This window comes from Neoarius graeffei, chromosome 2 (genome assembly GCF_027579695.1).
Source record: "Neoarius graeffei isolate fNeoGra1 chromosome 2, fNeoGra1.pri, whole genome shotgun sequence".
NCBI classification, from domain to species: domain Eukaryota; kingdom Metazoa; phylum Chordata; class Actinopteri; order Siluriformes; family Ariidae; genus Neoarius; species Neoarius graeffei.
In genome coordinates, this window is record NC_083570.1 from 79,953,703 (window position 1) to 79,981,344 (window position 27,642).

Below are 27,642 nucleotides of genomic sequence, written 5' to 3' on the forward strand. Positions count from 1 at the left end.
TTTGTGTTAATTTGATTTTAATGTTGAAATGCAGTGCAGTAAAACACAAAGAGCTTTATAAGTAATATGTATAATTTACATATGCATGGCATTACCACGTTTTTTTAAAAATACAGTTTCAAAGTAGAAAAAATCTTTAAAGAAACTAAAAATCGACACTGTTCACAACAAGCACAAAATGCAGCAGTGAGCACAAAGAAATAATGGCTGTGTCTGGAATCCCTGTTAATTTCATGTTGTAGCGGATAACACTACTGCCCAAACGGAATTTCCATCTAGTTCATATAGTTCAACATTTACAGTACATTTTTGATTTGTTGTCTATATACAATGCATTTTATTAAAATTGCACCATAGAGCACTGAGCCTTCATTCCTTTACAAATAACGGTACAATGAAATGTTATGCTAGCAAGCCTGAAGCTTCTGAAATGGACTGATGCCATGATTCACACACGTGCCCCCCATTCAGTGTTTTGTGTAGTAGTATGGCAAAAGAAAATGAAATTAAGTCAATGAGTAAACAAACGAGGGATTTCAAACACAGCTGATGTGTTTTTATATAAAATAATAAATGCATGTTAGTTCACCGTCACCACCTATGTCATGTATAAATGGACTTGGGAAGCTCCCCATTTTGATCGTGTTAATGCTTCATTAAAGACTTAAGGCACTGGTTACAATTATAACAGTTAAAAACTGGTTAATTGACAGGGCCCAATCTATGATTTGTCAAGCATAATATACTGTAATACTGCAAAGTTTATTTAATACTAATGCAAAGCTCAGTTTTACACATGTGCATGGCAAATTGTCTTGCATAAGCTATATATTCGTAAAACCTAAAGGGTAAACATGATGAAAATTAGCTAATTATATAGCTAGAGATGTATTGCTATAAAACTGCATCCAAGTAGTTTGATTATGGCTACCAAAAATATACATATTAGCAGGCATCTTTGGCTCAACATCGCTAAAAAATCTAAATGTGGAGTAGGCAAAGAAATATAATACCAACCATGGCAAAATATAAACCTCAGCATAAAATATGATGCCACAGTAAAGACAGAAAGGTGCATGTGTCATGTTGCTTATGTGAACAACACTTTGTGGATGAACTGACAATTTAACAGCTTTGTAAAAATATATTCACATTTCTGAAGTAACTCGTTCCTAATACAGTATGTCCTTCCTCATATAGGCCTGCTGCTCCACAGTCTCCATGGAGGAAATAAACATTCTTTTATCAGAGTTCATCAGAGTTAAAAGCAGATATTTCAGCTAATAGATGGGTCTTGGGTTGAGGTATATTTCCAGTTTACCAATACCAAAATAATATATATATATATACCTTCATTTGTCCTTCATGCTTCTTACTGTGTTGCTCCATCAACTGTCCAACACTGCAAAGACAAACATTAACTACCAGTCTTAACCAACAAATCACTTCCTATGACTGCCTTTCAAAACAGTCTTGATGCATCACTCAATGTTTTTATGAAATCGCATGGACTTGTTGAAAAACTCTGATGTTTTTCAGCGGATGTGTAAAGGTGGCTGCAGGTGTTCCTCTGTTCCTCACACGTAGATGCCCTCAGGGTTGAGGGCTGAGGTGATGGGGCTGTGTAGCACCCGCAGGTTAACTCCCACTGCGTGAGACGGGCCTGGGCGCTTCAGTGAACCAGTCAGTGCTGTGAAATCAAAAAGGAACAAGAAAAGTTTCTTTTATAGTCCATTTCCAATCAATATTAGTCAAGCTTGTTGCTAAGTGCAATTCTCTACACACATTGCTCCTTAAAGTGCCATTCCACCATTGGATGTATTCTTTGGCATAAAATACAATATATTTTATGACAACATGACTAGACAGAGAAATCTTTTAGCTTCAAAATGATATATCAAACATAATTTTTTGACAACGACAAGTATATTAATTTTGCGACCAAAGTCACCTACCCTTTTAATTTCCACGCGGTAGTGAAATGTGATGTCATCGGCAGGTTCCCCTTCTTGTGTACCACGTGTCGGTCTATTTTTAGACCAGGAAACCCCCAAAGTGAGAGAGTCATTTCTCCTCGTATATGGGGGCCAAAAAAATTGCGAAAAATTTTGAGTTAATCTTTCAGTTAGCTAGATTTATTGGTATTAGCTAGATTTATTGGTATTATTTTTATCGCGTTCTATCCGCCATTGCTGATAATATGTGCCACGTCACACGTCACGTGGTACACAAGAAGGGGAACCTGCCGATGACATCACGCGCGGAAATTAAAAGGGTAGGTGACTTTGGTCGCAAAATTAATATACCTGTCGTTGTCAAAAAATTATGTTTGATATATCATTTTGAAGCTAAAAGATTTCTCTGTCTAGTCATGTTGTCATAAAATATATTGTATTTTATGCCAAAGAATACATCCAATGGTGGAATGGCACTTTAAAGTAAAATTCAGTGATTTTGCGAATCCTTAAAGTTCTATGCCCAATTGAGCAGACAGTGAAAAATAGAATAAATCACAAATATATAAATAACCAAATGCTGTCTAGTTGATTCTGTTATGAAAATCAAACCCATTCTTAGTAATACATTATGTTATGTGAATAATCGCCAGAAGACAGTAGTATCAATGAGGTGGACAAATCTTCAAAGTTTAAACAAAAGTTCTTCGCTGATTACTAAAAGATTCCTGTATAAATTCTTATATAAAGAAACATAAAATCCTTAAACTTGGTTTAAGCTATAATCAGACTTCACGTTATTGATACTGTGTTATATTCTTCGTTCGCACGTGACGTCGTAGCTAATTATGCAGGCGGCTTTGAACCGGAAGTGGGCCGTGTTGGAGGATATACACAAACTCACACGGCGCACATTTACTATAGAAGACATGCTCTATACACTCAAGAATTCCTTTAGTTCCTTCGCTATGCTGACTCTTTGTGCTGTAATTGGATGCGGGCACAACACTGTTCAAGACACAGGGACTTATAAGTTCTTTAGAATTCCAGCAATTATAAATAATCAAGGAGAAAAAACAAGAGTTGTTCACGGAGCGGAGACGTCAATGGCTGTCCGACATAAACCGGGCTGATCTAAGCGATGAGAAAGCAAAAACCGCATGAGTCTCCAGTGAACAATTTATCAATGGTACGAGCTAGTTATTAATGAAAGATCGCAATATATAAGAAATATTTGATCGTTTAATAGCCTGGTCGTGCAGAAACTCACTGCTGTCAAACGTGACAAAGCCGTGATCATCGAGTGTGTGAGCCGACAATCAAAGGCTTCTACGATTATTTCATTTTAAAAAGTGCTGTATATAATTTTTGATGACGATGCTTTTATTTTGCCTTTTCTTTCCATTACGGAAACCATCTGAACTCTACAATTTTACGGATACAGACTGGGCTCCAACACAAAATATGGGCCACAACAAAATCAAAGACGGTACTAAAGCGGTGGCTCGAAATGCGAGGCTTACAGAGCGCAGAAAGAAACGCAAAATTATTGAAGAATCTTCCCAAACGATCAGAGAGTCAATCGAACAAGATTCATGTCAATCCACAACCTCAAATACTGCAGCCTCCTCGCCCGGTGAGGGCTCTTTTATAACTAAATATGTTATGTTGTGTGTTAGATACCAATCTTTTGAAGCAGTCAAAATGATTGTTTTTAAAATAGATTTGAGAAATGACTCCAAGCTTCTAAATGTAACTCCTCTTTACCTTCCGGTCTGTAGGCTTACCACTTGTGTGTGTGTGTGTGTATATATATATATATATATATATATATATATATATATATATATGTACAGTCATGTGAAAAAGAAAGTACACCCTCTTTCAGTTACATTGTTTTACCAATCAAGACATAACAAAAAAAAAAATCATCTAATCCTTACCAGGTCCTAAAATTATGCAAATCTAACCTCAGGTGTAAAGCAACACACAACAGAGTCCACTGTGTCATTACTTATTAAACATAAATTAAGTGAACGTGCAGACTCCATGTGTGAAAAAGTAAGTACACCCCATGATTCAATAGCTTGTATAGAACCACCTTTTGCAGCAATAACTTGAAGTAATCATTTTCTATATGATTTTATCAGTCTCTCACATCGTTGTGGAGGAATTTTGGCCCACTCTTCTTTACAACATTGCTTCAGTTCATTCATGTTTGAGGGCATTTGTTTATGCACAGCTTTCTTAAGGTCCCGCCACAGCATTTCAATTGGGTTGAGGTCTGGACTTTGACTTGGCCATTCCAACACCTTGATTCTTTTCTTTTTCAGCCATTCTGCTGTAGATTTGCTGGTGTGCTTGGGATCATTGTCCTGTTGCATGACCCAACTGCGGCCAAGCTTTAGCTGTTGGTCAGATGACCTCACATTTGCCTCTAGAATACTTTGGTATACAGAGGAGTTCATGGTTGACGCAATGACTGCAAGGTGCCCAGTCCCTGTGGCTGCAAAACAAGCCCAAATCTTCAACCCTCCACCACCGTGCTTGATGGTTGGTATGAGGTGTTTGTGCTGATACGCTGTGTTTGGTTTTTACCAAACATGGAGCTGTGCATTATAGCCAAACATTTCCACTTTGGTCTCATCTGTCCAAAGGACATTGTTCCAGAAGGCTTGTGGCTTGTTCAGATGCATCTTTGCAAACCTAAGCCGTGCTGCCATGTTCTTTTTAGATAGAAGAGGTTTTCTTCTGGCAACCCTTCCAAACAAGCCATACTTGCGCAGTCTTTTTCTAATTGTACTATCATGAACTTTAACATTTAACATACTAACTGTGGCCTGTAGAGTCCTATATGTAGTTCTTGGGTTTTTTGCAATTTCTCTGAGCATTGCACGGTCTGACCTTAAGAGTAAATTTGCTGGGATGTCCACTCCTGGGAAGATTGGCGACTGTCTTGAATGTTTTCCACTTCTGAATAATCTTTCTCACAGAAGAATGATGGATTTCAAATTGTTTGGAAATGGCCTTATAACCCTTCCCAGACTGATGTGCAGCAACAATCGCTTCTCTAAGATCATTGCTGATGTCTTTCCTCCTTGGCATTGTGTTAACATACACCCGAGTGCTCCAGACCAGCAAACTGCCAAAACTTCTGCTTTTTAAGAGGTGGCCACACTTGCTGATGATCAATTAATCAAATTCATATGATCAGCAACACCTGGCTGCTCACTGCCTTCATAATTTCCATGGATGCAGTAAGGGTGTACTTAATTTTTCCACACACTGCCACTGCATTTTTGGCTTACTTTGTGTTGAATAAATGATGACAGGGTGAATATATCACGTGTTATTGGTCATCTGAGGTTGTATTTGCCTAATTTTAAGCCTTGGTAATGACCAGATGATTTTTTATTATGTCCTGACACTTAAAACCTAGACTTGAAAGAGGGTGTGCTTTCTTTTTCACATGACTGTATATTGTATATCCTCCAACATGGCGGTGGTCAATGACGCAAGCAGTTTTGGTGTCGTGGTTGCAAACGAAGAATACAGATGTCATTAGAGCAGCACAACAGTATGCATGCCTCAGCACCTCGCTGCTGCTGGCTACTAAGGTGAGTAACGGTACTCAGGCCATCTCCAAGCAGCTGTTGCCACAGTAACCAGCACTGAATGAAGGTGGGTGGAACACATGTAGCTCTCAGTGGGGGATGTGAAAGCCTCCATGTCTTACCATCAGAGCCAAAATAATATGTGTGATGCATGAACATACAGCAAGTTACTGCCCACAGAGCTGACGTATTATGCTTTTTGTTACTGCTATTGCTAACTTGTTAAAAATAACTCAAAGATGGTTGGTTTAAGCCTTTAATCTGAATGCCTCTTTGAAAAAAGTCCACTGGAAAGTTTTTGGAAAATGTCTATGGAAGGAGATGGAGGAAAGGCAAGTACAGTACCTGATTCCTGAGGCACCGGGGGAACGCTGGCCTCCACATCACTGGGCTCCACAGGCAGCACAGTCACTTTAGTGCCAGTCTGCTGGATGAACTGCTGAAGATTGACCTGCCTCAGCTCTTTAGTTAGCTGCTCAAGCTCAAACTGACTCTCCTGGGAAAAAAAAAAAATACATCTGTTATGTGAGGCGGTAAAGGCCTGATATATGCTTAATTACAGTTTCTGGGTTTATATCTGAGTCTCATGAGAGGTTCTGTGCATATATCCAGAATACCGTGACCTTGATATTATACAGTTCTGTCTGGAAAAAACTCAGATACTGGGTAACAAGGTTCTAATCTAAGGCAGCAAAATTAAGGCAATATGATCCACATTTATAGTTCAATTCATAAAGTGTTTAAAATGTAAATAATCAAAATACTGAGACCTTTAGAATGTGGATTTTTGACCATGTGTCAAAATACAGAGAAAACATTATCATTCTGTAAAGTATTGTCCATACAGCTCTCAATTTAAATTTACTAGTCGATTTGATAGCCGGGCGGCACGGTGGTGTAGTGGTTAGCGCTGTCGCCTCACAGCAAGAAGGTCCTGGGTTCGAGCCCCGGGGCCGGCGAGGGCCTTTCTGTGTGGAGTTTACATGTTCTCCCCGTGTCCGCGTGGGTTTCCTCCGGGTGCTCCGGTTTCCCCCACAGTCCAAAGACATGCAGGTTAGGTTAACTGGTGACTCTAAATTGAGCGTAGGTGTGAATGTGAGTGTGAATGGTTGTCTGTGTCTATGTGTCAGCCCTGTGATGACCTGGCGACTTGTCCAGGGTGTACCCCGCCTTTCGCCCGTAGTCAGCTGGGATAGGCTCCAGCTTGCCTGCGACCCTGTAGAAGGATAAAGCGGCTAGAGATAATGAGATGAGAATGAACTTTAATAGCACAATGCAATACATTTGGTTCCAACAAAGATGTTTACACTCTAAACTAATTTTTTAACAAAATGGCAGACAATAACTCTAATATTTTAATAAGACATAACTAAGGGCAATGTTATATCAGGGAAAGGTACATTTATTTACATCTTCCCAAAATAGAGCTAAATTAAAATTTAAAAATTTGTAGCGTAGGAAATCCCAGCCAGGTTAAAGCTAAGTTATTTATGTTTTTTTTTCTTTTACGTTCGTTAGTCCAGGGAACCAGGACTAACAAAAAACATCTTCGTTGGAACCAAATGTATTGCATTGTGGTATTAAAGTTCATTCTCATCTCATTATCTGTAGCCGCTTTATTCTTCTACAGGGTCGCAGGCAAGCTGGAGCCTATCCCAGCTGACTACAGGCGAAAGGCGGGGTACACCCTGGACAAGTCGCCACCGGGTGGCACGGTGGTGTAGTGGTTAGCGCTGTCGCCTCACAGCAAGAAGGTCCTGGGTTCAAGTCCCGTGGCTGGCGAGGGCCTTTCTGTGTGGAGTTTGCATGTTCTCCCCGTGTCTGCGTGGGTTTCCTCCGGGTGCTCCGGTTTCCCCCACAGTCCAAAGACATGCAGGTTAGGCTAATTGAGCTCTAAATTGATCGTGAGTGTGAATGGTTGTTTGTCTCTGTATCAGCCCTGTGATGAGCTGGCGACTTGTCCAGGGTGTACCCCGCCTCTCGCCCATAGTCAGCTGGGATAGGCTCCAGCTTGCCTGCGACCCTGTAGGACAGGATAAGCGGCTACAGATAATGGATGGCTGGATTTGTAGCCTGGTTCCCTGGACTAACGAACGTAAAAGAAAAAAAAACATAAATAACTTAGCTTTAACCTGGCTGGGATTTCCTACGCTACAAATTCTTAAGAATACCATTAAATTTTTCTGCATTACTGTTTCTAAGCTAGTTTGGTCATCTACTACTCTCTGGTCCATGTACAGGCAGCGCTTTAACCAAACAGAGTCAAACTGGGAGCTCGACTGAGAAAGGAGATCTGCTTTGTGATCGCTGAACGTATCTTCAACATAAAAAAATCTCATCACTCTAACCTACCTGTAGTCTCTTACTAGACTGACTCAGTGACCTCTCCACAGCCCTGCAGCTGTTTTCCAGCTGTGCTGTGTGCTGAGCCTGAGCCTTGAGTTCAGCCTTCACGGTCTGTAGCCTGGCCTTCACTTCTCCTTCACTCCACAGCTGGTTCTCCCTCGTCTGCTCTTGCTGCCGCTGGGCCTCCAACCCTGCCTCCATGCCATGCAGACGGGCCAGTCTCTGCTCCAGCTCAGTCTCGCAGGCCCGGAGCCGAGTGTGCACCTCCTGCAGCCGGTCCTCCAGCTGCCTTTCACTTTCAAGCTCAATCTGTAGCTCGCTCGCCCAAAACTCCTCCTCCTCCACCTCCACCTGGTTCCGACACAGCTGCTGCTCTAGCTGCACCATCTCCTCAGTCATGACTGCCCAGGAGTCTTCGCTGCTTGGCCTCTTTTGGCTCCATGCCTGCAGCTCTGCATCACATGTCTCCGTTCGGCGCTCCAGAACAGTCAGAGACTCCCTCTGTAGCCTCACAAGGCGAGTCAACTCTTCCACACGACTTGAAGGCAGCCGTGGGGATGTGGACAGGCTTTGGGGTGCACTGTTCATCAGAACAACACAACGCTTGGAGTCTCTGTCTCCAATTCTGGTGCCATTAAGGATGTCCCTAAGGCCACGTGGCGCCCCTGTAAAGGTGAGGGATTTGCGGCGTGGTTCACGACGGCGGAGAGATCGCTCACCCTGGGCTCGGAGCTTAGCCATAATCGGGAGGCTTTGGCGGTGCAGGCCACGTTCAGGGCCCCGGGAGACAGGAGGCCCCTCAGAGGGAGGGCGCTCTGTGAGGGAAGGGCCAGTGCGGTGCAGAATGAACTGGACATCGCCAGCATACTGTCCCCAAGTGTTTAACGAGGCAACAGGGCTCTCATGAGGAGCCAAATGTCGCTCAGAATCTCTCCATTTCTCAATTAGTGTGTAGCGTCCAGTGCGACCTGCCAGTAAAGTAAATATTATGAAATATTTCTCAACATGTTTTAAATTCAGTTTTCCTTAGCCTAAAATTAGTGTTGCTCATTATAGAAGAAGAGATGAGCAGTTACTGAAATTGAAAAGTTATCAGAGAGTTAAACAAGTAAGCACGTAACCACAAACTGTCATCTTCACGGTCATAATGGAACGAAATCAAGTATTAACCCTGATGGAAGGCTTAAGAGTCCCTGCTGCTTCTTCTTTTTTGGTAGGATCATGAGTCAGAGTTTCCATCTCATCAGGCGCTTTTTCAGCCTTAGGATATTTCTTGGTAAAGTGAGGGGGTGCTAAAGATTACACATGCTTTTGAGAGTCACTAGAAAAAGGCCCAAACAATGAAGTCAAGAAGTTTAACTCCGAATCAAACTGCCTTCTTGGTTAAACAGTCTCAAGCCCTTTCTTAACCTTTTAAAATGTTATGTAATAACAAGTATGAAAGTTCTGAAAAAAAAAAGTTCAGTATCTTGAACATCTAATATTCAACACTGCACTATTTTCATGTCCCTATTTAAATGTACGCAAATTTGTAATATTGATGTTAAAGGATTTGTACTAAAGGTCAGATTTCCCTCACGCCTAATCTCTTCTACTGAATCAAGTGTTCAGACAGCGCTCTCGTTTTAGATCACGTTCATCAGTCATAGGTTTCTGTAAAAACTTGTGGAGTCGTATGTCAGCTTCGGTGCACGCTGTCATTAAAGGAAAAAACTCAGAGACGTACCAAATCCTAAGAAACTCTGAAATTCATGTCACCATTTTAAAGATTCTACTTTTCGCTCAAATTGATATCAATAATATAATTTGTCATGAAAATTGTTGCATTTAATTAGAAAATAATGTGAAATAGAAGCATTTTCACTAGTGACCCCCCCCGCCCAAAAGTAGTCTAGGCTACGTTCAGACTGCACCCTGAAACGACCCATATCCGATTTTTTTGCCCATATGTGACCTGTATCCGATTTGTTATTGACAATCTGAACGACACAGATCCGATTTTTTCACATGCGACCCAGGCCGCTTGGATATGTGGTCCTAATTCCGATGCATATCCGTTATTTTCACATGCGACTGCAGTCTGACCGGACAGGTCGCATTCATGCGACCTACACGTCATCAACAAGAGACAAACGTCACTATTCTGCGTTGGCTAATCCCGCCTCTTTGGTGGAAAACAACAACATTTGTACAGTTTTCAGAATTTAAATAGACTTTTATAGAATTGATCAAGCTAATGGTGGATTTGGTAGGGACCTGGATGTTAAACCATTCTGTATTACAAGATTATAAGATTGTTCTGGAAATTTCCAGTAATTTGACACCTTCGGTCTCATTAGTCTGCTGCCCACATTAATCAGATTATTGTGTGAGTTCCGCCGCCGCCACAAAAACCACATCGCCAGGTCTTGCCTCATCTCCATGCTTTACTTGCAAACTTGAAGAGTGCGCTTTTTTTTTGTTTACGTATTACGTAGATGTGCTTATTACGTGTCAATTTGCGCATGCGGGACACTTTTGGGTCGTTTTCCGTTCATATTGGAGATTGCATACAAGTCTCATGTAATTGGTAATGTGAACGGCCTAACAAAAAAATCAGATTTCACAACAAATCGGATAGGGGTTGTTTCAGGTTGCAGTCTGAACGTAGTGTAACAGTTGCATACATCTCCATAAAACATAGTCCTACATTGCTTACCTATAGCCTGAGCCAGTGCAATGACCACTTCCTGACAGGTGGTGGCCTCAGTGACTCCACAGACCACACGCTGGATTCCATCCACCCAAACCTTCAGCTCCATCCTGACACAGGCGGTGCAGAGTTGGGCCTCTAGCTCTGCTCCCTCATTCCTGCAGACTGCAGCTGTGATTAGCACCGGTCAACACAGACAGCACAGCGCTCACACTACTGCTCACACACCCATATGTAAAGCACTATAGATACATTAGAGCACTGCTAACAGAGCTGTTTCTCATTCTGAATCTGCAAAATGTTCAGCTGGCTCTTTTTTTTTTTCTGCAACAGGGGACAGTGTAGCAAGACCACTAAAAGTAAAAGGCAGCAATATGCGTGCTCCTTATTCACGTTCTTTGGCATTCCACATATTACAGTAATTCCTGTTTAATGCTTTACAGTGTTGCCTTTTCATTTCCTTTAATCTCTCGAATCACTTCACAGTACCAAAGACACCTTCTTGTGAAACAAATATGATCGATTCATTTTTTGGCTTCGCATTTTGCTGCTCGGTGTTCCACTCGAATGTCCAAGTGTCCTGATCTCATTTGAGTACTCGAAAACCTGTTCATGCTTCTAAGCTCAATTGTTGTTCAAACAAAAAGTCCATTAATTGTGAGGCGAAAAATCTCCATCTGGCCACAGACAGTAGAATCACGAGCGACCCTGTGAGTCACTGAGTCTCCTAGTAGGAAAGCTTTGCCAAAGGAAATGTCCATGTTGCTAGCAAGAAACCCCTGCACGTTCAGATGGACACGTTTCCTTCCTAAGAATATTCTCCCAGGTGTCAGTAACAAAAAAGGCCCAAGCGTACATAATGTATTTCAGAACAATGACATGAAATCCTGAATGTGCTGTTTCAGTGCAGCACGCACTTTAGGCATAATCGGTGCAGGTTTTGTTTTGTGTTGTGGAGATGGCCACACTGGGGATTGTGGGACCAGCTGGACTCAACCCTCTGCCTCACACTCACATGAGTATTTCTAGGCTACAAACGCATGGGTCTGGGCCAGCTTTTTGTGCTAAAAATGTAAAAGTAGTAAACAAAGAAAAAGGGTGACTGTCAGAAAGACCCGTTGAAAATTTTTACAAGAGTCCGACACATCATACAACCTGTGCAAGTTCTCCTTAGATGGAAAATATCGCTTTGATATAATGATTGGCTTCGTCTAATGAGAACCATATGCCTGAGAAACTTTCTTTTTTTTTTTTTTTTACAAAATGTGTAATCGCTGAGGAAAAGATTTATTATTCAAGACAAATATCGTTTGGGGGCAAGGAATAATCATTAGTTCTGTAATATTTAAAAAAATAACAGTAAGGCTGTGAGTTCTGGGGAACCTCATCACAATATCAGTGCAACAGTAGGACGCAGTTTTCTTTTAATTCATTTACAAAATTCATGTGTCACACAGGTAAATCTAATTTATAAAAATGCAGACTTTGTGTGTGTGTGTGTGTATATATATATGAGTGATTCCACGCTTATGGGTACTGAAATGGGGACATGAACTTATTTTTAAAAATTCACCTAAAACCATTTCTTTTTTTTTTACCATCAGGTCACAAAACATGTAATCTTTAATGAATGATATGTTAAAAAATAACTTTAATTTTCTGAGATGTAATAAAAACATATTTATATGCCAAAGTCAGAACGTAACAGAAGTGTTGTGGACATATATATTCTCAATTTTAACAATGTAGAATTACTTTTTGAAACATAGGAAGGTGATGTTTTAGCAAATATAATTAATAAACGTGTAGTAGAATAAACATACACATTCTTTCAATAAGATTAACATGGTATATAGCTAGATTGTAATTAATTTGTAACAGACGCGAGATGGACAATCGTAACAGAAGTAATGTAACAGACATCATTTTGGAACTCATAGGCTTGACTTTGGCATATAAATATGTTTTTATTACATCTCAGAAAATTAAAGTTATCTTTTAACATATCATTCATTAAACATTACATGTTTTGTGACCTGATGGTAAAAAAAGAAATGGTTTTAGGTTGAATAAGTTCATGTCCCCATTTCAGTACCCATAAGCGTGGAATCACTCATATATATATATATATAAAATCTCATCCATCTTTTATGTCTATTTGTAGGTGAGAACCTACAAAGGGTTCTATTTTGAAAGTCATCATTTGCTCGACCTCAGTTCACCCTGATTAATGTCAGTACAAACAGTCCATTCATTTATTCATTATTACACAAAAGAATGAAGCTTTAAACAGTTGCCTCTCCAAATAGGACATGGCTAATTTGCTGTGTGTGCAGGGCACTGGAATGGAAAAGTAGATCATTTCTGTCAGCCAAAGACCACAGAACGCCTCCATAGGCTCCACTCGAAGAAATGCTATACTCCACTAATAACATCACGCGAATCCCAATCCAACACTGAAACTACGCCTGATAATTCTTTCGAAGACAAAGCCTTCCTCATGATGCAAGGCTGCATGATGTACCAAAAATACCACTCTAATTTTTGGTTTGTGAAGCGACACTGACATTACTACTTAAACAGAGCTAAGAACTGAACTATTCAGAACTGTTTGTGGAATACAGGAAGTTTGTGAAGACATTCTGGGTGAGCAACTGCTTTTTTTATTCGGCTACTCACTGAATTACTCAATTGTTTAAACTATAGAGGACCGCTCTGGCCAAAATGTCTCTTGAAGCAAAAAGGAAGTTTATTTCCTGAGAATTAACTAATACGTTTAGGTCCTTTATTTTGGAATTGCAAAATCAAACTCCTGAAGTTAGCTTTTTAGATATTTGCCATTTTAAAATAAGTTATTACACTTAGTTCTGGAATGAATGGAAAAATATTTCTATCAAAGCATATGACATGAATGTGAGTCAGTCTTTACCATAATGATAAATCTCTTAGGACTGTATTCTTCTGCTTGATAAAAAGCTACAGGATGATTTGCAATACAGCAGTTTCTTTGGTTGATTTCCTGTTATTAAAGGTAGACTGCCTTTCAGATTTTTCAAGTTTAGGTCATAAAAAGAATTTTCCCCGACACCCAATTATTTTTGTTTAGTTGACCGAAAGCTACTGAATTCGAATCACAGACTTCCAATTTTATTAGTTTTTTTTTAAATAGAACAATTAATGTTCCGCTATTTTTTCCTGCTTCACCATGACCCAGTTCAAGATACTATGTCATGCATCACGTGGTGGGCTTTCCCCGTTCGCACAAGGCATTCTGGGATACAAATCTGAAACAGGAGAGGAAAATGGAGGACGTGAGTGTGCGAATGAAACATGAAAGACCGACTACAGTAACGTAAAGCGAGAAGAAAAGACGTTATGTTGCGAAGGAAAGGAAACGCAGGACCAAACTAATAAATATCGGCGGTCAGCGAGCACCTCGGTGTGATCAGCTGTTCGTTTAGTGACAATGATGTAACTGTCAGTGCATGGTCAAAGGCAAACCTGCGCATGCGCACACGGACTTCCTCTGTCTGCTTGACTGCGTGAAGCGAGTGATTTCATGCACATTTTCATGCGAGGGAATCCTCTCAAATTAAATGACTTCCCAGCCACAGAACGGCCTGATATTCTGTGAGATGTTACAGAAATAAACATCTATCACAATGACCAAATTTCAGAGGGAACTAAATTTCATTGATTTTATGAAATTTAAAGGCACAATTAACTAATGTCTTACTAAGGCCATCCTTCAAAAAAAATCTGTTTCCTGTCCACCGGGTGAGCAAAAAAATTTTCAGTCGGGAGGGAGGGATATTTTTTATTTTTTTAATATATGGATGGATAAGAAATCGCAATGCTGTGTTTGCTTTTTCTTTCAGTATCTTACTTTTTTTATTACAAAAGCAGACACATTTAATAAAATGACAGTTTAATCAACTGAAACTTGTACAAAAACTTTAAGTTAGCATTTTAAATGCTGACTGCAACATTTGCAAAACTTTTACAAAGGTACTTAAAATGTCCGACACACGGACTTTTTGTAGTTCTAAATCGACCGTTAGGCCTAGTTCGGATAAAATTACACTATTAAAATGATCACTGAATGATTTGTTTTTCTGAATCTTTATTATTTTGTTGTTCGCTAGAATACCATTTTGCGATTTCACACTTAAGCAAATGTTTGAAAACTCCAGATCTCCTTCCTTCATGGTGGCTGCCATTTTTTTGTGCCGCACGGCGCATGCGCAGAGCTGATTCAATTCTATATTCTGCGCGGAATGCAGGGCTTTCCACAAGCGCCGGCTGCCGACTACACAATTAAGTCCAGCCGGCTACTTTAATGACTATTATTTTTGTAGCCCACAGGTTCTAAATATTAATTTTCGATTTTAATAAAATTAAATATTTATCTAACGGACTGACAATACTGTCAAACTGAACCGCACTCATTTAAGTTGTGATTCGCGCTGGATAATAACCACAAATTCCCCGCAGACTTCGTTGATCAAGGGAGAGTAACTCATCCGCGGCCCCGACATGCGGTGTGTGCGCGCGCACTCGGCGGAGGCAGTAGTGTGCCGGGGCCGTCGGAGGGAACAGAAGCAGAGATAACACTTATTTTGTCTCCGGTAAACCAGTCTTCTCTCGTTCAATTACGTGCTGGCATCAAAAGACACTGTTGGTTGTAAATGAAACCAAACTGAGTGGTTGGAGTGTATTTTCATACACAAATGGAGAAATGTTCGCTGAGTGTTTAATTGTGTAGCCCCACTGCAGACCATTGTCGTTGTTAATTCATAGCATGCTCAGTTTCGTGAATGTCATGCACCGAAAATAGATTTACAAGCCAGGAACGCCTTATGATGCAATACGCAAGAAAAGAAAGAAGATTTACTGCCATCTTATTTTGTATTTGAATAAAGTGAATAAATAAATGGTCTGTGGAAAATACATTTAATCCTGGGAACTGCATGCACAGGAGTTTATTTTGTGTTTAACCCCCCCCAGCTGGCTACTTATTTGTCATGGCTGGCTAGTATGAGCCTTAGTGGAAAGCCCTGGGAATGCGTAAATGTCAAGTTCAATTTTAGATTTACGAACCCGAAAAAAATGTAGAAAAACCGGCGTTAAAAAAAAATTCAACCGCACAAATGGCACTCACCCGGCCGGTGGACCGGAAGCAGAACATTTTTTAATAATGGCCTAACAATGACAACAGAATGAATTCATATGTCTACAGAAACATCCTCTTTACCGATTTACAGAGAAATGCTTCCAATCTAACCGGGAGCAACTTCATCATGCAGCAAGACAATGACCCAAAACACACTGCTAACACAACAAAGGATTTCATCAGGAGAAAAAAGTGAAAGGTTTTAGAGTCGCCAAGTCAGTCACCAGACCTTAACATAACTGAACAGCATTTCAGTTCCTGAAGAAGAGACTAAAAGGAGAAACAACCCAAAACATCAACTGAAAGAAGCTGTAGTGCAAGCCTGGAAAAACACCACAAAAGAACAATGCAACAGTTTGGTGAAGTTAGTGGATCATTGGCTTGATTCAGTTATTGCAAGCATGTGATATGCAACCAAATATTTCACAATTATTCCATGAAATCGAGTCGTACATGAGCTGATAGCCGATAAGGCGCATAGCACCGAGTTGACTATAAGCCATGTACAATGAGATTGAGTGGAATAACTGTTTTATTCTACCCATATTCACTGGATTTTGAGAAACAGAGCATTTTTTTTGCAGATTCGATAAATAAAAACTTTATACAAAACGTCCAACAAAATAATTTCCGCTTAGGCGGACTTTTTAAAAACCTATCGATGGCTGTATGAATTGACTTTAGTGTTGTTTTTTTTTGTAGAAAGTGCTGTCTTGCCGAGGTATAGAACAGCTTTAAAAATGTATTTAATTCTTCCTTGGACATTTCAGTGATGTAATTTTCAAACTTCTTTGAGGTTTTGAACAAGTCTAAAAAAAATTCAACAAACTTTAATGCTTAAATATGAAGAATGTAAATAAACTGGCGAAATGACAGGAGCAATTTGTGAAAAATGCTCTAATAATAATTCTTGAAAAATAAAAAAAGATACGTTCTTACCATCAAATACTTTTATTCCATATTTTGTTGCTTTTTTGTATTATTTTTGAGTTTTGTTTTCGAGTAGTTTTTATTTTCTCCTCGGTTGGTTCAGCAACACGCGCCGCCATTTTGTTTTTCTCCACTCATGGTATATGAGCTGATAGCCTAGTAGTAGAGTAGCCAATCAGAGCGTACGGCTGCTCATATCCAGTGAACGTGGATAGATATTTACTTGAATATATTTTTTTAGGTTATTCACTTGAAAACTATCTGTTCCAATATTTTTTGCTCACCCCCAAATTGGTTGGCTTTCCAAGCTTTTTTTTTTTATAAACACATCAAGATGTAATCTCATCTCATCTCATTATCTCTAGCCGCTTTATCCTTCTACAGGGTCGCAGGCAAGCTGGAGCCTATCCCAGCTGACTACGGGCGAAAGGCGCGGTACACCCTGGACAAGTCGCCAGGTCATCACAGGGCTGACACATAGACACAGACAACCATTCACACTCACATTCACACCTACGGTCAATTTTAGAGTCACCAGTTAACCTAACCTGCATGTCTTTGGACTGTGGGGGAAACCGGAGCACCCGGAGGAAACCCACGCGGACACGGGGAGAACATGCAAACTCCACACAGAAAGGCCCTCGCCGGCCCCGGGGCTCGAACCCAGGACCTTCTTGCTGTGAGGCGACAGCGCTAACCACTACACCACCGTGCCGCCATCAAGATGTAATATACAAGGAAATAAAAGCTGAAATTCTGATCTATCTTTTCATTCATCTTTTGATCTCAAACCCAAATGACTTCAGTGTGCAGAAAAAAACAAAAGAATTGGTCTTGCTGTTCCGGTACTTTCAGAGGGGACTGTGATTTGCTTGTAAGGACTGTAATATTCATATTCAGTCTGTCTTCACACAAATACAAGATTCAATATTTCCTGTAAAAGTTATATTCCCCACCCCCCAAAGGGCAAAAATCCTTTCCATGCCATTTATTCTGAGTCATGATCTCACATTATCTCACATGTAGGAGCTGGTATTGGCATAACCGCCTGTGTTTGTGTCCAGTGCCATATGGGCTCTGTCTTGGATGCTGAACCCCACTGAGACTGCTCTACTCTAACAAGTAACATGGACGTTGGCACGACACGGGCAAAGTGAGACGTGATGCAACCAAATGTGGCCACTGCATCTAGCAAACCATCACCCAGGAAATTCTACTGAGTTGAAATTAACCGAGGTAAAATGTTAATTAAGGTCAAAATGCCCTATACTGCTATTGCTTTCGAAAACACTATCAGTTGGCTTCACTGTAACCAGAAACTGAATAACACAAGATGGAAGGGCAGTGCAACCTTCCAACATCACCCACTCTCCATTCATGCAAGTGTTTTTTTTTTTTTTTTTAATGTAGCAAATGGAGGTTAGAGTGCTCTCATCATTCATTAAGACTTCTCTGGAGCATCACTGCCAGTAGACACTTTTCTAAAGAGACTCTAAAAGGATCGTAAGCCATTAGCTTTTCTGGCTCTTTGTTGTGACTTTCTCTCGCTGTCAACATGGCCCTCTGCTACCCTGATATGGAAAACAGGTCCAGAACCAGTGCAAGGACAAACTGGAGGTATGGTCGGGGAGTAGACATCAGCACAGACCTCCCAAATTCATTATTATAATGATTTTTTTTAATTGTTGATTCAATAAGCATTGCAATGATACATTGCAGTATCTCTCTATCTATCTATCTTTTGCAATCTCTGTTACTTTTTGCTTAAAAAATATACGGTATAAATCTGTTTAGGTATGTCTCATCTCATTATCTCTAGCCGCTTTATCCTGTCCTACAGGGTTGCAGGCAAGCTGGAGCCTATCCCAGCTGACTACGGGCGAAAGGTGGGGTACACCCTGGACAAGTCACCAGGTCATCACAGGGCTGACACATAGACACAGACAACCATTCACACCTACGGTCAATTTAGAGTCACCAGTTAACCTAACCTGCATGTCTTTGGACTGTGGGGGAAACCGGAGCACCCGGAGGAAACCCACGCGGACACGGGGAGAACATGCAAACTCCGCACAGAAAGGCCCTCGCCAGCCACGGGGCTCGAACCTGGACCTTCTTGCTGTGAGGCAACAGTGCTAACCACTACACCACCGTGCCACCCCTGGTTAGGTATGTCTCTTTCCAAAACATTATGATGGAACAACTTTGGTTTCAGTGCATGAATCATGAATTTTACCGTATACTACATGGTATAGATGAAGGTCTTTGCAAACAAATTGTGCAATAGACTGTTATAGTCAAAGCCTTTTCACAACTGCTGGGCATATTGTTTAAAGTTGTGTCCTGGGTTTGGGGTAAACTGACTTTGCAGCACGTTTTGCCAAGTTTAAAGGAGCCATTTTTAAACTTGCTTTATTTCTTAATTAACGTGTTATTCAATTACATTTTTGGTTTTAGTAACGTTATATCGTGACTCGTATTGGCAACTAATGTTAGGACTGGGACTGTTTTGGCCTCTAGAGGCCGCTGTTATTTCCTTTTCTTGTCATGTTTGTTTTGGCCTCTAGAGGCCGCCACTGTTTCTGTGTTTTATGTTTGTTGTTTTCCATGTGTCTTGTGCCCCGCCTAGTCCTCATTAGTGTCACCTGTGTCCTATTTCAGTTTGTGTATTTATACCCCTGAGTTCAGTCCTCTTGTCACGGAGTCTTTGTGCTGTTATGTTTAGCTCCAGTTACCTCTGTTCCTATTTCCTCGCCTATGTCCTTGTGTTCTTTGTATTTTTGCTTTCTTTTGGACTTTGTGGATTTTGTTTTTGACTTTTTGGATCTTCTGAGCGTTTGGATTTTTACCCCTTCTTTTCTGGTTATTGGCTTTTGTATTTACTTTGAACTTTTGGATTTTTTTATTTTTTCCCTTATATCTTCTGAGCGTTTTGGATTATACTTTTTGGATTTTTTTTTGCGTGTAAATATTGTAAATAAACCTTTTGATACTTTTTCTACTTCCGCCTCACGCCTCTGCATTTGAGTCATCCCCCTGGTGGCCTAGTGGGGGTTTGCTGGATTATCACACCAGCGAACCAGGTTCAAATCCCAGCAAAACCCTAATTGCAATTAAATATTATACTTATCGGCCTATTCGGTTTTTAGCCATGTTGAATTTAGTTCGTTTGGTGCACGGCAGGCGTCGCTTATCCGCACGATCTTCGCGAGACTTCGAGACGTGAAGTGTCAGCCAGACCACAACTAGGTGCAAAACACATACTTGGCATCTCGTGTCACATTTATCCCACCAAATGAACTGTTTTCCAAACAAAATATTGCACAAAAACGAGTTTAAATGACGATTACTGCCTACTTTTTTCAAACTTTCCTGATTGCTATCAAAACAAACAAAACTTCCGGCTTGATTACATCAGCATTTGAAAGAGGGCGCACGCGTCTTTTGACAACGTTGGCAGATGTTGGTCACTTGGATTTCCGCTGTACGTTTTACTTCCGTCCTACGATGTCTCGCACAGGTCTCAACGAATCTCGTTTACGGCCATTGCTTTGACATATGGACTGATATAGTACATAGCGTATTTCAAACACTCGTAACTTGCTCTAGCAGTGACAAAATAGCTGTCAGAAATGCATTCCTACATTTAATAAAATGAGATAAAGAGAATTTTGAGAATAAAAAATTTGCCTTCAGTTCTCCTTTAACCCCAGACAATCAAGCAAGATGTGCACAAATAATTTTCCTTCGCAAAATTTTAGGAAAAGTAGACTGATTTCTATATAGACTTTATGTCGGTGTAGAAATTCATGATCATCAAAATCTGTAGAACCTTTAGGACAGCATTATAATATATGAATTTTAATAATAAGTAACTTTAACTACACTATTAGAAAGTTACCCTAAAGAAAAGTAAAAAAGTTTTTTTTACCCTAAAGAAAAAGTATGATCTTGGAAACAGTAAAAGTATGATTTTAGTACTCACTGCTTATACGGTACGAGCTGTTTAGAGGGTTTGGCTGATAGACTGACTACATTGGAAGATGGGGTGCTCCGTAGACCTCTTTTTATACTGACGCACTTACAGTTTTTTTTTAATTCCTATGACAATTTAGAAATTTTGAAGTCATCGTGTTTAAGAATCGTGATTTTTTTCCCCCCCTCCACCATCATGGTTCGATACTCTATACACGCAATGCAATCTGCCTAACCCTAATTCATATTGTTAAACAAGTTGAATTCAATTTTATATTGATTCCTCATTCTCTCGACCCAGTCTCTACAAGGAATGCCTGTTTCTGAAGGTATCTGTATACTGGGCACATTTTAAATGCTTTGTTTCTACTTTCAGGATTTCTTTTCAGGAAATCTCACTGATGTATGCCAACCCAATCATCAAATGACTTCACACAATGGCTAAATTAGGCAAAAAGGAAGAAAAAAAACATCCCACCACTCCCCCAAACCAATCACGCACTATTTTGTTTGAGTCATAATAACGTCAAGAGGAAACTACTAACTACTAGTAACAACTAATAACATCCAGGCATGGTTTCAATCCCTTATAATCTGCGAGTGCATTTCTTTAAGCATACAAGATTTTATACAAGAGTTTCCTTAAAACTGTATTTCTTTTTTCAAACTGCAGTTTTACAAAGCAGATCAAACGGTTCTACTACACCCATACACAGAAATCTCCGTCCTGAAGACAAACCCTTGTGTGACAAACAGTCCTGTGCTGCGTCGCTTCAAGTCGACCTTCATTTACGACCAGTTTAAACAAAATCCTTAAATGCCTTGTCACTAGCCCTTTCTCAGGCGAAGCTAAAGTCTAAAGAGTTCTTTCTGGGTTGTCAGGAAGTGAGAGAGAAAAGCACGGACGAGCTGGAAAAGGTGAAAAGAAACTCACTCATGAATTCGTGATCAGAATTGCAGAATTGGCAGAGATCTTTTACTAAAACCCAACTCAGCAGACCACCTCTCTAATCCGATACTGTGTATGCCCTTTCTTAAAATAAATGCCAAAGGAAAATTAAATCAATCTGTACTGCGTTGTTATACACAGGAACACAGTGGGGTGCAATATCATGCCTACAGGAGTATAGTACAATTTGTACTACAATAAACACACAATACAATCACGACAGAACATAACTATATCTGAGCAGAAGAATCTGGACTGACTGACTGACTACACAAACTGTTAAATGAGCAAATTAGCAAAGTTTTAACAGTAAATTATCGTGTATACAGTATATCCACATAGTCTTATGTACAAGAAAAGTATCCCTTCAGAATGTTCTTTTCAATGGGTTGCTTTCATTACCCCATTTGCCTCCGAATAAAACGACCCTTGTTTGCCAGAAAAGGACACAAAGGACATAGGAAGTCCTGTAAGACACAAGAGGCTTAAATCACGACAGGAAAGAGCCAAATTAGAAAAGAATGACAGACAAATTTCACTTTCTTGACGTGAAAAGAAATATACATATTTATAACGTATAATAGATACATTGTAACACAACTGAACTTCTGTAGCGTGAATATATGACTGCTTCTCGTGTTTCCTGCCGAACTTTTAATTCTGCTAGTGTGTGTTAGAGCTGCCATGCTACATGTAATTACTAACAATTTATGCACTCTGGAGTAATTGGTTGCAGGCCTTGTCTGAAATGGACACACACACACACACACACACGTTCTCTGAAGCTGACTACTTTTCCCTCGACTAGAAAAAGGGCACAAAAGAAAGGGTGATGAACTTAACTTTGCTTGTCGAAAAAAATCAGATGCACACGAAGCAATAAGAGGAACTAAAGGAGTGAGTTGAACACCATTTAAAATAACAAATGAAAAAAAAGGGTCTTTCCTGGATGTTATTCACTCTTGGGATTGTACATATCCTGATGCATGCAGGGATTTAATCAGGAAACACTGGCCTTGATCTTGCACCATGGACACTGATAACATTGAGGCTGCACATTCCACACCACACCACATGCATGCTATGAGCCATGATTCACATAAGTATTCCTGTTCCCACTACCTTTCCTTCAACGTTTGCTTGCACCAACAATGCCTGCATTTACCATCCTGGTCCTCATGTGCTTATAGTTTAGAATAAGTGGCAGCAAATGAGAAGAGTTTTAAATGATGTCATGCTGACATCAGTATGAGGCCCCGAGGATCAATAAATAAGATTTAAAGGTAGACTGCCTTTCAGATTTTTCAAGTTTAGGTCATAAAAAGAATGTTCCCTGACACTGAATTAATTTTATTTAGTGGACCGAAAGCTACTGAATTCGAATCACAGACTTCCAATTTTGAGTTTTTTTAAAAAATAGAACAATTAATAAACTTAGCACCATGTGGCCCTAAATTCTCCGCTATTTTTTCCTGCTTCACCATGACCCAATTCAAGATACTACATCATGCATCACGTGGTGGGTTTTCCCTGTTCACACAAGGCATTGTGGGATACAATTTTGAAAAAGGAAAGAAAAATGGAGGGCGCGAATGAAATGTGAAAGACCGACTACAGTAATGGAAAGTGAGAAGAAAAGACGTTATGTTGCGAAGGAACAGAAACGCAGGGCCAAATTAATAAATATGGGCAGTCAGCGAGCACCTCGGTGTGATCAGCTGTTTGTTTAGCGACAAAATGATGTAACTGTCAGTGCACGGTCAAGGTAAACCTGTAGATGGCAGTAATGCAACACTGGAACCCAGCTGCCATAAAACCCAAAAGATGAAGAAAAAGAAGATGACGAAGGTAAGTCTGTGCATGCGCACACGGACTTCCTCTGTCTGCTTGACTGTGCAAAGCGAGCGATTTCATGCATGTTATTTGCTCGGGGATCCCTTCAAATTAAATAACTTCCCTGCCACAGAATGGCCTGGGTTGTTTTTTTTTGTTTGTTTGTTTGTTTTTGAGATAGTACAGAAATAAACATATATCACAATGACCAAATTTCAGAATTTCACCGATTTTATGAAATCGAAAGGCCGTCTAGTTTTAAGTCTGTCAATTAGTTGTACTGTATTTCACACCATTCAAATTTAAGAATTTGTGGATTTCAGTCTTTTTAAGGCACCATAAACTAATTTTGGTTTTGCCATCTATTTATTTATTGGGACATGCTTACACATATACCAGAAGCATCTTGTGAATGTGAATGACAACAAAAACACAAATCCACAATGGCTACTACAGAAAGATTTAATAAAGCAGTATTTTGACTTGGATGAACTGTGAAGGTCAATCGAAAATGATGACGCTTCCAAATATTATGCATGTACAGGTTTGCTGATGGAGAGAGAAGGAAAAGAAGAAGAGAATATACACAGCATAAACCTTCCATCTCGCCGTACTGTGTGTGCGGCAAAATCCCAGTGTGTGTGGAGAGAGGAAGGAAAAAAGCCCCCCCCCACACACCCTGTAAAACAATAACCTGAGGGCTCTTGAATTTTAGTCAGAGTATTCAAGGAAGACGGGTTCAATGCAAAATCTCAAAAGTTGATATATCAAAAGGCATTGATTAATTATATTAATTGCGTCCCAAGATAAACATCAACAACTTATCCTGTTGGATCATATCAAGCTTTTGAAATGACAGTAGCATCAGCGTAGAAACAAACTGCATTGTATTTTTCCTTTTAAGGGACGCTTGGTGTGCAACATTTCAGTTAGAGTACGTAAAAGCACACTGCTTTAGAAATCTTAACTCAATCCATTGCTGAATGTCACTTTTTCTGTTGGGAAACCCAGACCACTACGAGGCAAAAAAAGGTCTCGGATGATAAAAAATATTAAACTGCATTTCCTTTCCAAGACTTTCGCAGAGAGGAACAACGTACATTCTGTGGTATAAGTGCACAGCAGCTAGAGCTGCCCGAGTCCTTATAAACCTTTTTCGGAGTTTTGTCTGAGTGCTGTCTTTCTTGGCTGGGATGTTTAATAAACTCAAGGATCCCCCAACACCACCCCCCTAAACATGGAGGTCAGCTCTGGCAGACACGCTAACATCTGGATGGCACATTGAGCTACACATAATGCTGGCTTTGTTCTTTTGCCATGATTGTGAAGAGCAGGAGAACTGGCCTTCTGACATAAAGCGCTGTCTGACAAAAATATTAAGGTGGCCAGGTTTGTCCATATGGTTAATATTACTGTTCTCTGATCTCATCTGTTTTAGTAGTTACTCATAAATCTCAGGTCTAATTTCAAGTTCAGTTCAGAAGAGTCAAGAGAAACTGTTAATTATATAAAAAAGACACTAGGTATAGTGTAGTCTGACTAATTATAGTATGTTCACATGGCAATCAATATATCTGGGCGGCACGGTGGTGTAGTGGTTAGCAAGAAGGTTCTGGGTTCGAACCCAGCGGCCAGCGAGGGCCTTTCTGTGTGGAGTTTGCATGCTTTCCCCGTGTCTGTGTGGATTTCCTCCGGGTGCTCCGGTTTCCCCCATAGTCCAAAGACATGTGGTTAGGTTAATATGGGACGGCTGAGGGAGATCGTGAGTTCTACTAACGGTTGAAAATGGTACCTACTGGCAAGCTGCAATACAGATGTGAGTGGGGAGTCAAACTCTCGCGGTTACCAGAGGACTAGCCCCCCACTGTAACCCTAGCTATGTAATAGGCAAGAGGCCGAGGGCTACGGAAACGGAGATCGACGCCGCCCTGTGTGCCACATGCTGGGAAGGACTTTTGGGCTGAGGTGCCCTTGAGCGAGGCCCCTAACTCCCAACTGCTCCCTGGGCGCTGTTAGCATGGCTGCCCACTGCTCTGGATATGTGTGTGTGCTCACTGCTTCATCTCATCTCATCTCATCATCTCTAGCCGCTTTATCCTGTTCTACAGGGTCGCAGGCAAGCTGGAGCCTATCCCAGCTGACTACGGGCGAAAGGTGGGGTACACCCTGGACAAGTCGCCAGGTCATCACAGGGCTGACACATAGACACAGACAACCATTCACACTCACATTCACACCTACGGTCAATTTAGAGTCACCAGTTAACCTAACCTGCATGTCTTTGGACTGTGGGGGAAACCGGAGCACCCGGAGGAAACCCACGCGGACACGGGGAGAACATGCAAACTCCACACAGAAAGGCCCTCGCCGGCCACGGGGCTCGAACCCGGACCTTCTTGCTGTGAGGCGACAGCGCTAACCACTACACCACTGCTCACTGCTTCAGAATCAGAATCACTTTTATTGCCAGGTATGTGGACACACATGAGGAATCTGACTCCGGTTCACTTAGCTCTCATAGTACAAAACAGATAAAAAAGCGTATACACAAAACAAAACAAACAAACAACAACAAAAATAGGTGCATAGTGCAAAGTAATCCAGGAAAGTCAAGTATGGAATAGTTAAATAAATATAAAGTATACAGTGTGCACAGAATGACGGCATAAGTGTTCAGATATTTTACAAGTGATATTACTGATATATGAATCTGGATTTTAGCTGTTCATCACAGAAAGGATTTCCCCTTTTGGTGCAATATGGTGCATAGTGCAAAGATGAAATAGTAAATATAAATAAGTATGCATATAATATAAGTGACAGTGAGCACAGAATGACAGTATGAGTGTGCAGATGGGTTAGAGATGTGATGAATAAAGTTGTGTTCGAGATATTTTTGTTGCTTTCATTTATTAGAACCAAATATCTAAATAGTTAATACAGTAGTAAACTATTTCTCAGCTTGGGATCAAGAAAGTAAATCTATCTGGTGAGTTAAATCTTCTTTTAAGTGAAATATTAGGTCTCTGTAAACAGGTTAAACTAAGCCCGTGGCAGTGCTGTGCTGGGCAGAGTGGAGTGTGATGTGAGCAGTGGCTGAACCCGGGCTCAGGCTCAGCTGGGCTCCAGGCTGCAGTTGATCTCGGCTTGTTTTTGCCGTCAAATTGAGCAACAGTGACCAGATTATTGTACATTCCTTACACTAGCGGTCCAATTCGTCCCTGTCCGTCAGCGGCCCTCATCTTTCTTCTTCTTTCTTTTTTTTTTAACGCGGATTTAATAACCAAATGGCATTTTATCTTACCTTTTAATCTGTAGCCTGAAGAAAACAACCCGTCCGGACCGGTCCCCCCAGACCCGCGTCTGAAGTTTGGAGAAGAAATGGACAACAGAACGCAGTTTTGCTCATTTTCCTGCCTGTTAACGCACTCGCTGGCTGGAGATATCCGCTATCAAGGCTTTGTAAACAGCCATGCAGGTTTTCCTGGAGCAGCAGACGGGATGGAATGAGCGGAGCGTGGAGCGGAGGGAAAAGTTTTCACGCTGTGTAACGGCGCATTCTGCGGGAAACTCCCCCATACTGCTCTAACATGGCAACGGCTCCGGGACAGCGCGGTGCATTGTGGGGGATTTTAAAGCTGCACTCGGGTCCGTGTAAGCAGCTCAGAGAGAAAAAAATAAAAACAAACCTGACGCAAAATCCGAGAGCAGGCAGAAACCAGAGCGCAGGGCTGATTTACAGCCAGAGTCATCGTCATGCTCATTTGTGTTTGTGTTTGTAAGCGGAAATACTGTAGTTTACGCGTGAAAAAGCGGTTTATATCTCTATATCTCTATATCTCAGGTCACTGGAACCAAATGCAGCAGTCCAGAACATACAGATAGGCGACGAGTTTGTTTTACACCACACTGCATTTCTAACATGGACACTGTGTTTGTGAATGAATTTAATACAAGTGTTAATCAGTCCAGGGTGAATACACTTCAAACCATCCCGAAGAAATAAAGATGAAATGTTTGTTACTTCATAACGTGCCATTTTTAACAACTAAACTCAGGTTCATGGATATACTGACACCTAGTGTCGAACACTGGTACTGCTCTGTAATTGTTGAAGGATAAACCAGCCTCTGCAACAACAATAATATAGGTAAGGTCTATTATGTTTACTGCCA

General features: G+C 40.6%; 1 protein-coding gene across 2 annotated transcripts; it reads right to left on the reverse strand.

Moving 5' to 3' along the window:
• On the reverse strand, window positions 1-27,084 carry LOC132881941 (ras association domain-containing protein 8). Of its 2 annotated transcripts, none has more exons than XM_060915024.1 (5): window positions 26,772-27,084; window positions 10,614-10,772; window positions 7,922-8,883; window positions 5,915-6,065; window positions 1-1,690 (listed from the first exon to the last, which is right to left on the reverse strand). In XM_060915024.1, the coding sequence occupies exons 2-5, from the start codon at window positions 10,714-10,716 to the stop codon at window positions 1,578-1,580; spliced, it is 1,329 nt and encodes a 442-aa protein (XP_060771007.1). In that variant the 5' UTR covers window positions 10,717-10,772; window positions 26,772-27,084; the 3' UTR covers window positions 1-1,577. The 2 variants fall into 2 exon arrangements, with proteins under 2 accessions (XP_060771007.1, XP_060771006.1); XM_060915023.1 differs by having other exon boundaries at window positions 10,614-10,778.
• Between the last annotated feature and the right edge of the window lie 558 nt (window positions 27,085-27,642).

Excerpts from the sequence above, each read along its gene's own strand:
- LOC132881941 (XM_060915024.1), bottom strand. The coding sequence starts at position 10,716 with ATGGAGCTGAAGGTTTGGGTGGATGGAATCCAGCGTGTGGTCTGTGGA. Across the intron at positions 6,066-7,921 it reads AGTCTAGTAAGAGACTACAG|GAGAGTCAGTTTGAGCTTGA; the intron begins GTAGGTTAGAGT and ends TTTTTTTCCCAG. Across the intron at positions 1,691-5,914 it reads CCCGGTGCCTCAGGAATCAG|CACTGACTGGTTCACTGAAG; the intron begins GTACTGTACTTG and ends TTGATTTCACAG.